At 36.1% G+C, this 14,543-nt stretch overlaps 1 protein-coding gene across 4 annotated transcripts in view; it reads left to right on the top strand.

Annotated features, from left to right (window-relative positions):
- LOC120099830 (uncharacterized) overlaps positions 1-14,543 on the top strand; it is a 78,052-nt gene that overhangs the window by 41,283 nt on the left and 22,226 nt on the right. For 2 of the 4 annotated variants that reach the window (XM_063280959.1, XM_063280957.1), the window contains exon 1: positions 3,131-7,461. The exons of the other annotated variants lie outside the window; for them this stretch is intronic. In XM_063280959.1, the coding sequence (XP_063137029.1) occupies positions 7,429-7,461 (33 nt within the window). In that variant the 5' untranslated portion in view covers positions 3,131-7,428. Of the gene's footprint in view, positions 1-3,130; positions 7,462-14,543 lie in introns of those variants that run through there. 4 annotated transcript variants of the gene reach the window in all.

The following is a 14,543-nucleotide window of genomic DNA, read 5'->3' as shown; positions in this document are numbered from 1 at the left end:
GGAGCATGCCACTACCATCTGGAGTACTAAAACCCAAAGACTGAAATTCTCTCTTGTCATCCTGCTACCAACAAAGGTCTCAGATGTTTTACATTGCATTTGAATCCAAATTTTAACGTCAGGTTCACATTGTTATTGTGGGGAACAAACACAGTTTTATGTTCATACTTGCATATCTGCTTACTTCCTTCCTTAAGGACAGTCAAAGCAAATAGTTTGCTTATAATCCAATGGAAAAGCTGAACATACCAAAATGTCTTTTCTTTTTTTCTTTTATTTTGACTTTGAATATCAATATACTAAGTTTTCCAGCCACCACCCAGTTCATTTGTATTTTCGTGCTTAATTTCAATTTAGTATCACTTAACATTTTTAATCATGTTTATTGGATATCATCTGGTGCTACTCGTATGTTCTGTAGTAATTTTACAAAATTCAGATTTTTGTTCTTGTGCATATTCTAGGAACCTCAATTGCATTTAATATTGATATGTGGATGATCAATTGATGCTAATAGTTTGAATCTACCATGCTATATTATCCCTGGCTTATATTTAGTGTTTGCATCTCATTAGAATTGAACTTATTAACATTTGTTTAGAACATAAAATGTATTATAAAAGTTTTTACCATGTTTATCATTGTTGTCCTCCTGGAAAATCTATTTTTAACTAATGGGGTTCAACTTAGTAATTTGGTTTATTGTCCAGTCCATCAATTTATTTTTTTTTCTTTTATATATCTTACATAATGCTAATCTTTGAGGATTTATTAGATTTTGGTTCTCATTCACAAGAAATGAATGTGTATTTGAATAACCAAGCATGAAATATCAGATGAAAATGGGTGTAAAACTTATGTTGTACTTGATGGAAGCTTTATTGTGTATTTTGCAAGTGATGCTTAATAAGGTTACTGGAAAGAATAAAATAGCTGTTATTGGAAAAAGTACACACACATGAAAGCAGAAAATTGTTAAGGCACTAATGTTTTAAATAGTGCATGGAAGTGATAGTAATATGTTGCCTTCATAGTAGTTTTGACCTCAGCTTTCTTGGAGAAAGAATTCTAATGAATAGCCTCTATTAACAAATTTATTATCTACATTCCTAGACTGAATGAAAATGAAGGTTGTGTTTCTAAGCATGCTGATTGTTTTAGATGAGAGGCTTGGGTATATAAATATAGGACTATTAAATCTTATACTCTCCTTAATAGATAAATCATATGTCATCTATCTGTATCACTAAGGTACTACTATGTCACAACCCTAGTAAATGTGGAACCTTGTATGTTTCACAGAAGTGCCAGTCAATGTGTGTTTACCACCAAATTCAAAAAAGGTAGCAGGGTTTTACATAGAAATAAAGTTCTTATTAAATTAAACATCCATTCTGATGAAGACAAGTATCAAACTTTTTGGATGTTTTATATTTTGTTTGTTTATTTGTTTTTATGGGTCATTTATAGAAATAATTCTGAGAAAAAGGAGTCATGGTCTCCAGTGAAGAAAAACCTTTTATTGATTGGTTAGATTTAGTACCAGGTAAAATTTCCTACATTTATGTTTATTCTCATAGGCTATTACTATACTGCATGTCTACTACTTCAGATATCCATTTATTAATTTTCATAATTTGCTCCACCTTTGCTTTTTACTAGAAAACAAATTCTAACAGATTTGCAATAAGAGTTTCCCACATATAATGCTATGAAAAATATGCTTCAGGGTCTAGTAAACCACCATAATGTGAAAATCGTGACTCATTTATTTAATAGTATTTAGTACTCAGGGAATATTCAGAAAATAGGGAACTTAAATGAATAAAGTGATATAGGATAAAATCAAGGTACTTTCTCTTCCTTTATTCCAAAGGAAACAGTAGCCATCTAGGTCAGTCATCTTTGCTACCTGACAACCTAGCTGGGCCTGATGTTTGTTTACCTTTCCTCATTAAATCACAAGAAAAGTTATGAGATCCTCCCTCTAATATCCACATGCTCAGAGATTTTATTATAGGGAAATGTATACTTAATGCATGTAGCCTAAAAGGCTAGAAAATATAGGCAAAGGATGAGTTTTGATGATTGAATCTGTCATTTAATTTATAAGACAGTCGTCATCTTTACGAGGTAACAAGTTTGTGGGTAGCTTTTTTCTGAGCACATATACTCCAGAAGAATGACCAATTAAAATTATCTGTAAGTTTTCCCAATAAACTAACCATTTTCCTAGGGACAGCGTTTGTAGATTTCCATATTCACTTGTTGTTCGAATGTTAGATGGGTGACTAGTACACATTGATTACACCTCTACTTGGTTGAAATGAGTTTTTAAATTTTTTCTTTGTTTTAAAGATAATTATGCAGTTTTATTTCTCCTTTATCTATCCTACATTCCGACATAATATTCTTTTCTTCATTTCAAATATATTGGTTGTTGTCATTTAATTATTATTCTATACATATGTCTGTCTGTTTGTACATGCTTATACATAATGATATAAATACAGTCCTTTTAGTTTGTATAATATTTGTTTGTATATATGCATGTTTTTAGGGCTCACCATTTTTTTGGATACCAAATTGGTTGGTTTTCTCTCTAGAAAACTGTGTCTCATGTAGTCAGCATTATTTATGTGCTTGAAATATTTTGAAAATCAACTTTGTTAGTGTAAATATTGTCATTTCTAAAAAAATATAATCTTATAGCAAATGGCTTTGTATCCCAGTTTTAACTAACTTTCTTGACTGTCTTCAGCAATAACCTGTGAGATTTTCATATAGGAGGTGTTTTGTCAAACTATTTGCTGGCAGTGTTCCACACCATGTTTTGAATTGCCATGGTTTTCTGCATTTATTTATTAGATGAACTATGACATTTTTTGTTTTTTTTTTGTTTTTTTTATTATTAACTTGAGTATTTCTTATATACATTTCGAGTGTTATTCCCTTTCCCAGTTTCCGGGCAAACATCCCCCTCCCCCCTCCCCTTTCTTATCGGTGTTCCCCTCCCCACCTTCCCCCCATTGTCCCCCTCCCCCCCAACAGTCTAGTTCACTGGGGGTTCAGTCTTAGCAGGACCCAGGGCTTCCCCTTCCACTGGTGCTCTTACTAGGATATTCATTGCTACCTATGAGGTCAGAGTCCAGGGTCAGTCCATATATAGTCTTTAGGTAGTGGCTTAGTCCCTGGAAGAGCTGGTTGCTTGGCATTGTTGTACATATGGGGTCTCGGACATTTTAAGAGGCATTTTCAGATCAGAAATGGCATTTTCATTTGAAGAGTATATGATTATCTAAATAATCACATTTATTTATTATAGGTATTTTAGATAGAAAACTGATATTATGTTGATATTTCCCTGTTTTGATAATCTACATTTACTACCTTTTACATTTCTAAATAAAGTCACTTTTCTGTCCTTATTTACTTCATCAGATCACTTGAAACCTTGTATGCCCCACCCTATTTCTTTCTGTTCTTCATCCAGGTAATTGTCCCTTTTCAGTTTTACTATTCCTGCAGTTTTGTTGACATGCAGGCTAGAGGTTTTCCATGGAGATCTCTGGTCTGGCTAAGTGTGAGGGTTCAGGCAGAGGGTAGAGAACTGGGGCAAGGAGGGAGGAATTCTTTCACCCCTTCTGCTGCTGGTGTTACTCTGCCACTGTTTCCACTGCTACCATATTTGATTGCCCAGACTGTGCAAGCAGGAGACTGACTAGATTCAAAGGAGCTTCTGGCAGAAATTTAGGGAGAGCAGTTCTTTTCCCCAAGCAGCAGTATTACAGCTCTTATGGTAGAAGCTCTCAGACAAAGGAGTACTTCCTGCACACACTTTACACCTTCTGAATGGGATTCTTAAGTAGAGTTTCAGGATGGGTCAGGGTCCAACAGCAGTTTCCTCTTATTGGTTTGACTTGAGAGCTTGAAAATATCTCATCTACATAGTTGGGGGTGTGGCCCTGCTTCTATGTGATTAATCTGTCTTGACCTTATGTGACCGGTGGTCACATTCTCAGCTGTGGAGGAGGGGCTTGAGGTGTTGACCTATGTGACTGATCTGTCTCAAAACTCCCTGCAGTTGGTTGTGGGGTACTGGAGCTACATGAGAGGGGCCTGAACTCCTCAGAGACGGGGAATGCTCCTGCCATCCCACAGGGTTCCTAGGGATTTGATCCGTCTCCACCAGGAATCAGGGTACATTTCTCAGCCCACTATGTCACACAGTTACCCATATTTATGTGTACTGATATAAAGGTTACAACCTGGAAGGCTCCAGTAAGACAAAACATCTGATATCTGTCACTTTTTCTATAGATTACCACACTCATTAGGTACTTTTCTAGTTCTGTCAGTCTATTACAAACTATTATACTCTTCTAATTCTCACATTGTATTTTTATCAGTTTCACCAACTGAGACACGGACTGTTTCCATTTTCTGGGTATTGTGAATACAAATCTAGTAAACATCAGCTAGAATATAACCATGCAGGAGGCTGTTGAGTACCTTTGGACATATAATATAACTGTACCATATGATATTAATATTTAGTTTTTTCATATCTCTGGCTACTAATTTCTAACTAAATTGAACCACTTCCCTATTACAAAGAACAGTGAGTGTTCCCTTTTCTCATATATGCCAAATAATTTGTTGTCAGATTTTGTTCATATTTCTTTTTTTTTTCTTTTCTTTTTTTCGGAGCTGAGGACCGAACCCAGGGCCTTGTGCTTACTAGGCAAGCGCTCTACCACTGAACTAAATCCAACCCCCTTGTTCTTATTTCTTAATTCTTGTTTGGGCAATATAAATTTCAAACTTTTGTGCATTTGAATATCTTGGTGAAATTCTTTCCTCAACTAAGGCTGGGAAAATTTGAATGAGTACTTGTTTAGAAGCAAAAAGAAGGAAGAACACAAAGCATGCATTTCTTAGAAGGAACCCAAAATGAATTTTTTTGCTATATTATGCCATGTTATTGCATGAATATTTTAAAAATCCTCCAACAAGGTGAAGCTAACTACTAACTTATTTTTAATCCAAGCTTTGACTCTGTGAACTGGAATGAATTATTGATAACTGGAAATCTAATAACTGTGAAATTTGGAATTAGGTGTGATTAACAGTTTGTAACAGTTTGCATGAACTAAAAAATATTAAATAGATTTTACTTCTGCGTTCTTAGGGTTTAAAGGGACAAACTAATATTACAATGAAAGCTAACTCTAGGTTAGTTGGAGTCTGGAACTATGGACTATGCATGAAAGTACTAACAGTTTAAATGGCCAAAGAAAGATTATAATAGTGAAAGGGAATATGGCAGTGTTTTGTGTCATGCCTAAGTATAGAAATTACACTCTTTCTGCTGACAACTTCAGAGCACAAATAATAACACGATGGCTATACCCTGTTGACTGAATAGCTATTAGATTATGCATAGAGTAAGATGTATGTGAAGAAATGGGCCACCATAACCTGAATTGTTCATGTCCTTCCTCCAGCTCTTTATAGATAGCACAAAATATTTTCATGAGCAGTTATTGTAGGATGAAGAACAATTTGAATGTCTGATACACAAGTAGATATATCCACAGAGATTTTCTAATATTCTCTGAGTTCTTTCTCTTGTGTAAGAACATGAGAAAATACATGACTTCCTACAGGCAGACAGAACCTTCCTATAAACAGAAAATAAATGGAAAGTTATAGGCCTGATATAATTTCCAGGCATAAAAAATCTAATAAATGTTGCAATTTTCCAAGCAATAGGTGTCCCTAAATATTTCTCAGAATGTATCAGTTCACTTCGTTGTAAAGGTTGCTACTACCATAATCATTATTCCTTTGAACATGTGTGCTGTGTGCAACTTATGTGCTTCTCACTGACTTGTAGACCTGTTGAGTATAATAGAGGAATCAGAAAGTATCAAAGAATTGTTTCCGTGTCATTCTTATGTCTACTCCAGGGTATGGCCCGAGCAGAAAAAAATGAATAATATTTAAACTGAATATAAGTCAGGCAGGAATCTATGACCTGGCAGTTACCACTGAATTCACTGCAAATTTACTGAAAAGCATAAATGACCTGGATCAATTTTATAGAAGAACAAGTGGCTATATCAATTTTAATTCACAATTTTTACAGTCCAGACATAATCCCCATATTGGTCCACCCCCTGATTTTTCCACACCCCACATCTCCTGAACCCTGTCTCTAAGAAGATCTCCCAACCCCTCTGAACCCACCCAAGCTCCCATCTCCCTGGGTTCCCAGGTCTCTATAGGGTGAGATGCATCTTCTCTGACTGAGTAAATTCCTGGCGGTCATATGCTGTATATGTTTTGGGGTCATAATATCAGCTGATGTATGATACCTGGTTGTTTGCTCAGTTTTTGAGAATCCCTTGTATCCAGGTTAGTTGAAAGTACTTGCCTTCCTATAGGATCACCTTCCTCCTCAGCTTCTTCCACTTATCCCCTAATTCAAATACAGGGGTCATCAGCCTCTGTGCACTGATTGAGTATAAATATCTGCATCTGGTTCTTTCAGCTGCTTGTTGGCCCTTTCTTAGGGCAGTCATAATTGGCCTCTGTTTGTAAGCTGCTGGCATTTTATAAACTAGTTGTTGGGGGAAAGGAATATTATTCATGGAAGATTAACATCAGAGGAAAATTTCTTTTCTAAAATAAGCTCCTCTTAATATTTCCTTATCATTATTATAAATTGAGATGCAGTGAAATATGTGATAAATAGCTTAAGGAAATCTGACATGTGTATGCCTTTAGATATTTCAAGGGCCTTCATTTTTAGTTGTAATGTGCATAAATATATAAACTATTATGATAAATTTCGACATAAATATAGAGCCTCAGAATATTGCCACAGAAAGGTTACAAGATTCAACACTATAGTGCATTTGACAGGCCATGATTATAAGCAGAAGTCCATAGCCACAAATGGAGACTTTATTATATGTACCATTAGCAAAAGACAGGCTCAAAGCCACAGGCATTACTCGACAGTTTTCTCTGTTTTTAATTATAGCCAGAAACCAAAGAATAACTACATAATAATCTGGTCTTTCTCGTATTTCATCGTTATTTTTATGTCTGATGCAACAGGCAGGGTGAGGGGAGAAGAGACGCAGGAGCTTTGATGAAAAAAAAATCTCCCTGGTAACAACAGGCTCTTGCCTGCTTTATCATTTTTGAGATCTCTCTCCTGATTGGTCACAAACCTATTCTCTATTTTCCTACGTATACCCAGCCAGTCTGAGTCAACCACAGCTAAAGAAATCTATTCACGTAAAAAAAATATTTCCAGTAATGCCTCCCGTTGATATCTAGCTCATAACAGTCTCTTGCTAGAGATTGACAGGAAGCTGCTTCTTGGAAAAGGAGGAGTGTTCTGGAAACCTGCAGATGAAAAGGAAAAGAAAAAGTCAGCATGGTCAGGTAATTGCTATGATTCTTCACATTCCTGTTCTGAATGAAACTGCTCCTGTTTGCTGTGCCAGGTATATGTTATTGCTTCTGTCATTGCTTCAGTTTTAAGATCTATCATTCAGGACTCAGCCTTGGAGTCCTGCTTCTTCTGCAAGGATGGTGTATTATGCCATCTTTCAGTATCTGACAGACACAGGATACCTGTTGCATCTTAATCTGCTTTCAGGGATCAGATCAGTAAATAATTTTTGTATCAGGACAGCAGTACTCACTTGAAACCATGAGACATTCTGATACATTTTCTAACATCACCTTCCGTAGCATGCCACTAAAATATGAGAGTTCTAAAATCCAAACACTGTTATTCTCTCTTGTTATCATCTTGCTACCATCAAATATCTCAGATGTTTTGCATCACATTTCAATCCAAATTCTAACATAAATTTTACATTGTTATTATTGGTAACACACATAGTTTTATGCTTATACTCACATGTCTGCATAATTCATTCATTAAGGACAGTCAAAAGCAAGTAGTTTGCATATATTCCAACGAAAAAGGTTAAAAACCAAAACCAAAATGTTTTTTTTTAAATTGGATTTCAACTTACTACCATTCCCAACCATTCCTTAATTTCCATGAGTCATAACATGTATGAGAGTTTATTTATATTGCTTTGTCAAAATTACTCTTTAGTATCTCAAAGCATTTTTTCAGTTGTGATGAATACATATTAACTTATAGCTATTGTGCACTCTCTGGTAATTTTATTAAATTCAAGTTTCTGTAATTGTATATAATCTATGAGCCTCAATTGCATTTAATTTTATCTAAATCTTGATTTTTTTGGGAGAATCAATTGATGCTCATAGGTTAAATCTATCATGTTGTATTATACCTGGCTTATACTTAATGTTCATTTTTCATTAGTTTTGAACTTACTAATGTTTGTTTAGAACAGGAAATCATCTTCTCAAAGCCTTTACCAAGTTTATCATGTCTAATGTCCTGGTAATTATATAGTTAATGACAGGGTCGTGGCTCAGTAATTTGTCTTACTGTTCTGTACATCATCTCTAATTTTTACTTTTATGAATCGAACAAACTGCTAAATTTTGAGGATTTATCAGTTGTGGATTTCATGTATGAGGAATGCATGTGCCTCTGAATAACCTTTCATGGGTTATTAGTTGAAAATGGGTGCATAATGGAGTTTGAAGTAGAATCTTGGAAGCTTTATTTTGTGTGGCACAAGTGCTGTTTAGCAAGGTGTTTGGAAAAATTACAATAACCTTTAAATATTACTGTAAATAGTACACACTTATAAAAAAGATAATTGGTGAGGGCCTAATGTTTAAAATTAAGAGTTGTAGTGATAGAAATGTTTGCCTTCATTCTACTTTTCACCTCAAATTTCTTCATGGATGGATTCTAAATTAGTAAAAATCTCTTATCAATTTTTTGTTTACCTTCCAGGACTGCATGTAAAGGAACCCTCATTTTCTTATGATGCTTGTTTTGGATGTGGGGTTTGGATATAGAAATATAGGACTTGTCAAATATACCCACTCCTTGTAAGATAGCTCACATATTACTTATAGGTACCACTAAGAATGATAGGCTCAATTGAGCCTATTACAATAATACTTGTGGTAATAGAAATCAGTCTCAAGTAAAGACACACCTGGTATTAATTGGTTAAATGTATTATCATGTAATATAATCATCTACATTTGTTTCTAATTTTATAATTTATTGCTATATTCCATGTCTATTAATTTCAGGTTACCACTAAATTTTAAACATTTACTTCACCTTTGCCTGGTAAACACACACACACACACACACACACACACACAGACACACAAACACTAACAGACACATAAACTGACACACACAAACTGACACAAACACACAAACACACACACACAAACTGACACACACACAAACAAAAACACAAACTCACAAACACATGCAAACACACAGAAACACACACACAAACTGACACACACAAACACACACACAAACACACACACAAACTGACACACACACAAACACACACACACGAACTGACACACACAAACACACACACAAACTGACAGACACACAAACACACACACAAACTGACACACATACAAACACAAACAGACACACAAACTGACACACACAAACACACACACAAACTGATACAAACACAACATATACACACACAAATACACACACACACACACACACACACACAGGAAGTCCAATAAATATTCAACACAGCTTTTTCAGAGAGAGTAATATGAAAAAATTCTTCAAGTTTCAGTAAACCATTGTAGAGACAAAATAATGACCACTTTATGAAAATATTTTTTGGACTTTTTAAATTTACATTTCAAGTGTTATACCCTTTTCACATCCAACCTCCCATTCCTTCCTACCTCTCCACCCTGACATTCACCTACACTGGGGGATCCAGCATAGGCATGACAAAGTCCCTACCCTCCCGCAGATGCCCAGCAAGGAGATCCAATGCTACACATGCAGAGCCTTAGGTCTGTCCATGTATAGTTTTTAGATGGTGCTTTAGTCCCTGGGAACTCAGGTGGTTTGGTACTGTTGTTCTTAAGGGGATGAAAATCCCTTCAGGTCCTTCAAACCTTTCTTTAAAGCCTCCAATGGGAACCCTGTTCTTTGTTTAATGATTGGCTGTGAGTATTTGCTTCTGTATCTGTCATGCTCTGACAGAGCCTCTCAGGAGACAGATATATAAGGCTCCTATCAGTATGCACTTTTTGGCATCAAGATATTGTCTGGGTCTGGTGGCTCTAAGTAAATGGGCTAGACACCCAGATGGGGCAGGCTTTGAATGGCCATTCCTTCATTCTCTGATCCAAACTGTATTTCTGTATCTCCTCCTATGAATATTTTTGTTCCTCCTTTTATGAAGGACTGAAGCATCTACACTTTGGTCTTCCTTCTTCTTGAGTATCATGTGGTCTGTGGATTGTATCTTGGGTAATCCGAGCTTTTGGGTTAATATTCACTTATCAGTCAGTGCATAACATATGTGGTTTTTGTTTTTGTTTTTGTTTTTGTTTGTTTTGTGTGATTGGGTTACCTCACTCAGGATATGTTATGGTTTCATAGGCTAGCCTATGAATTTCATGAAATCTTTGTTTTTCATAGCTGAGTAGTACTCAAATGTGTGGATGTACCACATTTTCTGTATCCTTTTCTCTGTTGAAGGGTATCTTGGTTCTTTCCAAATTCTGGATATCATAAATAAGGCTGCTATAAACATAGTGGAACATTTTTCCTTGTTATATGTTGGAGCATATTTTACATATATGCCCAGGAGTGGTATAGCTGGGCTCTCAGGTAGTACTATGTCCAATTTTCTGAGGAACCTCCAGACTGATTTCCAGTGTGGATGTACCAGTTTGCAATTCCACCAACAATGGAACAGTGTTCCTCATTCTCCACATCCTCTCCAGAATCTGTTGTCACCTGAGTTTTTGTTCTTAGCCATTCTGACTATTGTGAGGCAGAATCTCAGGTTTGTTTTGATTTGCATTTTCCTTATGACTAAAGATGTTGAACATTTCTCTAGTTACTTGTCAGCCATTCCATATTCCTCAACTGATAATTCTTTGTTTAACTCTGTACCTCTTTTTAAAATAAGGGTTATTTACTTCTCTGGTGTCTACTTTCTTGACCTCTTTGTAGATATTGGATATTTTCCCAATCTGCTTGTGTCTGTTTTGTTTTAATAACAGTGTCCTTTGCCTTACAGAAGATTTGCAATTTTATGACGTCCCATTTGTCGATTCTTGATCTTACAGCATAAGCCATTGATGCTTTTTTTCTGGAAGTTTTCCCAAGTGCCGATGTTTTCAAGTCTCTTCCTGACTTTTTCTTTGATTAGTTTGAGTCTCTTTGGTTTTATGTGGAGGTCCCTGATCCACCTGGACTTGAGCTTTGTAGGGGTTGATAAGAATGGATTGCTTTGCATTCTTCTACATGATGACCTCTATTTGAACCAGCACTATTGGTTAAAAATGCTATCTTTTTGTTTTTTTTTGTTTTTTTTTTTATTGGATGGTTTTAGTTCCTTTGTCTAAGATCCAGTGATCATAGGTGTGTGGATTTATTTCTGGGTCTTTAATTCTATCCTTTTGATCTACCTCCCTGTTTTTGTACTTATACCATACAGTTTTTATCACTATTGCTCTGTAATACAGTAACACTATATTAAAATAAGAGATTCTTATGAGACAGGTAGAAATGAAGCAAGAGACAGAGGAATAGATCAAGTTTCTATTTACTCCTATATTCCAAGCCAAAGAGCAGACATTTTTGCCCATCATCTGTGCCACCTGGTAAATACATTTCATACCTGGGCTTACAGTTTCTTTACATCCATTCATAAAATGACTGGAAAAGCAAGAAGTCCTTACTCTAGTATCCACAAGCTCACACACTCTATTGTAAGAAAATCTACACATACTTAATGTAGCCTTGTAAGGGGTTGGAAAATACATGCCAAGGATCAGTACTTAAAGTTGGCTGTGTCATGAGATGTATACAAGAGTCATCATCCTTACTGGATAATGGTTTTCTAAGTGGCCTTTTTCTGAGCATAGCATCCCAGAAAATAAGAAATCAAAAATGCCCTGTCTGGCCGACAGGAGCCGGATGTAGATCGCTCCTGAGAGACACAGCCAGAATACAGCAAATACAGAGGCTAATGCAAGCAGCAAACTACTGAACTGAGAACGGGACCCCTGTTGAGGAATCAGAGAAAGAACTCAAAGAGCTTGAAGGAGCTCGAGACCCCTTATGAACAACAATGCCAAGCAACCAGAGCTTCCAGGGACTAAGCCACTGCCCAAAGACTATACATGGACTGACCCTGGACTCTGACCCCATAGGTAGCAATGAATATCCTAGTAAGATCACCAGTGGAAGGGGAAACCCTTGGTCCTGCTAAGACTGAACCCCCAGGGAACGTGATTGTTGGGGGAGGGCGGCAATGGGGGGAGGATGGGGATGGGAACACCCATAAAGAAGGGGAGGGGGAGGGATTAGGGGGATGTTTGCCCTGAAACTGGGAAAGGGAATAACACTCGAAATGTAAATAAGAAACTCTCAAGTTAATAAAAAAAAATGCTCTGTATTGTTTTCCAATAAAGTCACGAGTTACCTAGGGAGTCCATTGGTAAATTTCTATATTGAATTGTTTTAAAAATGTTTGATGTGGGTAGAGATTGTTTCCAACTTTGCTTGGTGGAAATTAAATGTTAAATTATTTCTTTTATTTTTAGATTAAAATACAATTTTATTTATACCTTCCCCTTATTCTCCCTTCCCCAACAATATAATATTCTTGATCCTTTTCAAATATATTGCTTGTTTTCATAAAGGCACATATCTGTATGTTTGTTCATGTTTTTTTTAAAGATTTTCAGAAGTGATTTTTAATATCTACATTTTAATTTTATGCACAAATCCTTTGAGCACATAAAACTATTATCAATAATGTAGTAGTTAATTGTTCATAAAAAAGTTCAAGAGAGTCTTAACTTGTGTTTACTCAGACTAATAATATTTCCCTAATTTTTTAAAAATTTTTGGACATTTTATGTACTTACAATACAAATGTTATCCCCTACCCCCCCCCATCATACCCTCTACCTCTTTCTCTGCTTCTATGAGGATCCTCCCAATTCCACTCAACCACCCTAACACCAACACTCTGGCCATATCTTACATTGGGGAATAAGCCTTATCAGGACCAAGAGCTTTTCTGCATATTGATGATGGACAATGCCATCCTCTGCTACATATGTGGTTGGAGTCAATGTTCTCTCCATGTGTACTCATTGGTTGGTGGATTAGTTTCTGGAAGCTCTGGTGGAGTCTGATTGGTTGATATTGTTGTTCTTCCTATGGTGTAACAAACCCTGTTAGCACCTTCATTCTTTTCTCAAACGTGATCATTGGGATCCCCTTGTTCAGTTCAACGATTAGCAGGACCATCTTCATCTGTATCAGTGGGACTCTGGCAGAGCCTTCAGGAGTCACTAATATCTGGCTCTTGTCAGCAAGCACTTCTTGGCATCAACAACAGTGACTGGGTTTGGTGGCATCATAATGACAGATTCCCAGGTGGGGCAGTCTCTGGATGACCTATTCTTCATTCCCTGCTCCACTCTTTTTCCCTGTATTTCCTCCTCTGAGTATTTTGTTCTCCCTTCTAAGAAGGAATGAAGCATCCACATTTTTGTTTCCTTCTTCTTGAACTTATATGATTTGTTAATTTTTTCCTTAGGTATTCTAAGCTTTTGGGCTAATATCTACTTATCAGTGAGTGCATACCATGTGCGTTCTTTTGGGACTGATATTCAGGATGATATTCAGGATTATATTTTCTTGTTTCGTCCATTTGCCTATGAATTTTATGTAGTCATTGTTTTTAATAGATGACCAGTAATACACTGTGAAAATGTATCACATTTTGGTATCCATTCCTCTGTTGAAGGAAATCTGCATTCTTACCAGCTTCTGCCTATTATAAATAAAGCTGGTATGAACATAGTGGAGTATGTGTCCTTGTTATATGTAAGAACATCTCTTGGGTGTATGCCCAAGAGTGTTGTAGCTGAGTCCTTGGGTACTATTATGTCCGATTTTGTGAGTAGTGAGGTGATTTCCAGAGTAGTTGTACCAGCATTCAATCCCACTTAAAATGGAGGAGTGTTCCTATTTCCACATCCTCGCCAGCATCTACGGTCACCTGAGTATGATTTTAGACTTTCTGACTGGTGCGAAGTGGTATCTCTTGTTTTTATGGATTTTTGTTGGTATTGTTGTTGCTGTTGTTTGTTTTGTTTTGTTTTTATTTTTTTGTTTTTTGATTTGCGTTTTCCTGATGACTAAGTATACAGACATCAATAAATACAGGTCATTTATTTGGGAAAATATTTTTGTGTATATTTCATGGCTGATCATTTTGTGTTTGATAAGCAATTGTTTGCTTTTTTAATTTTTGTATAAAATTATATCTTTTGCTGTCAGCATTATTTAAGTGTTTGATATGTTT

This window comes from Rattus norvegicus, chromosome 1 (genome assembly GCF_036323735.1).
Source record: "Rattus norvegicus strain BN/NHsdMcwi chromosome 1, GRCr8, whole genome shotgun sequence".
Classification (NCBI taxonomy): Eukaryota; Metazoa; Chordata; class Mammalia; order Rodentia; family Muridae; genus Rattus; species Rattus norvegicus.
The sequence above is the reverse complement of the archived record's forward strand: the minus strand, read 5'-3'. Positions and strand labels throughout refer to the sequence as shown.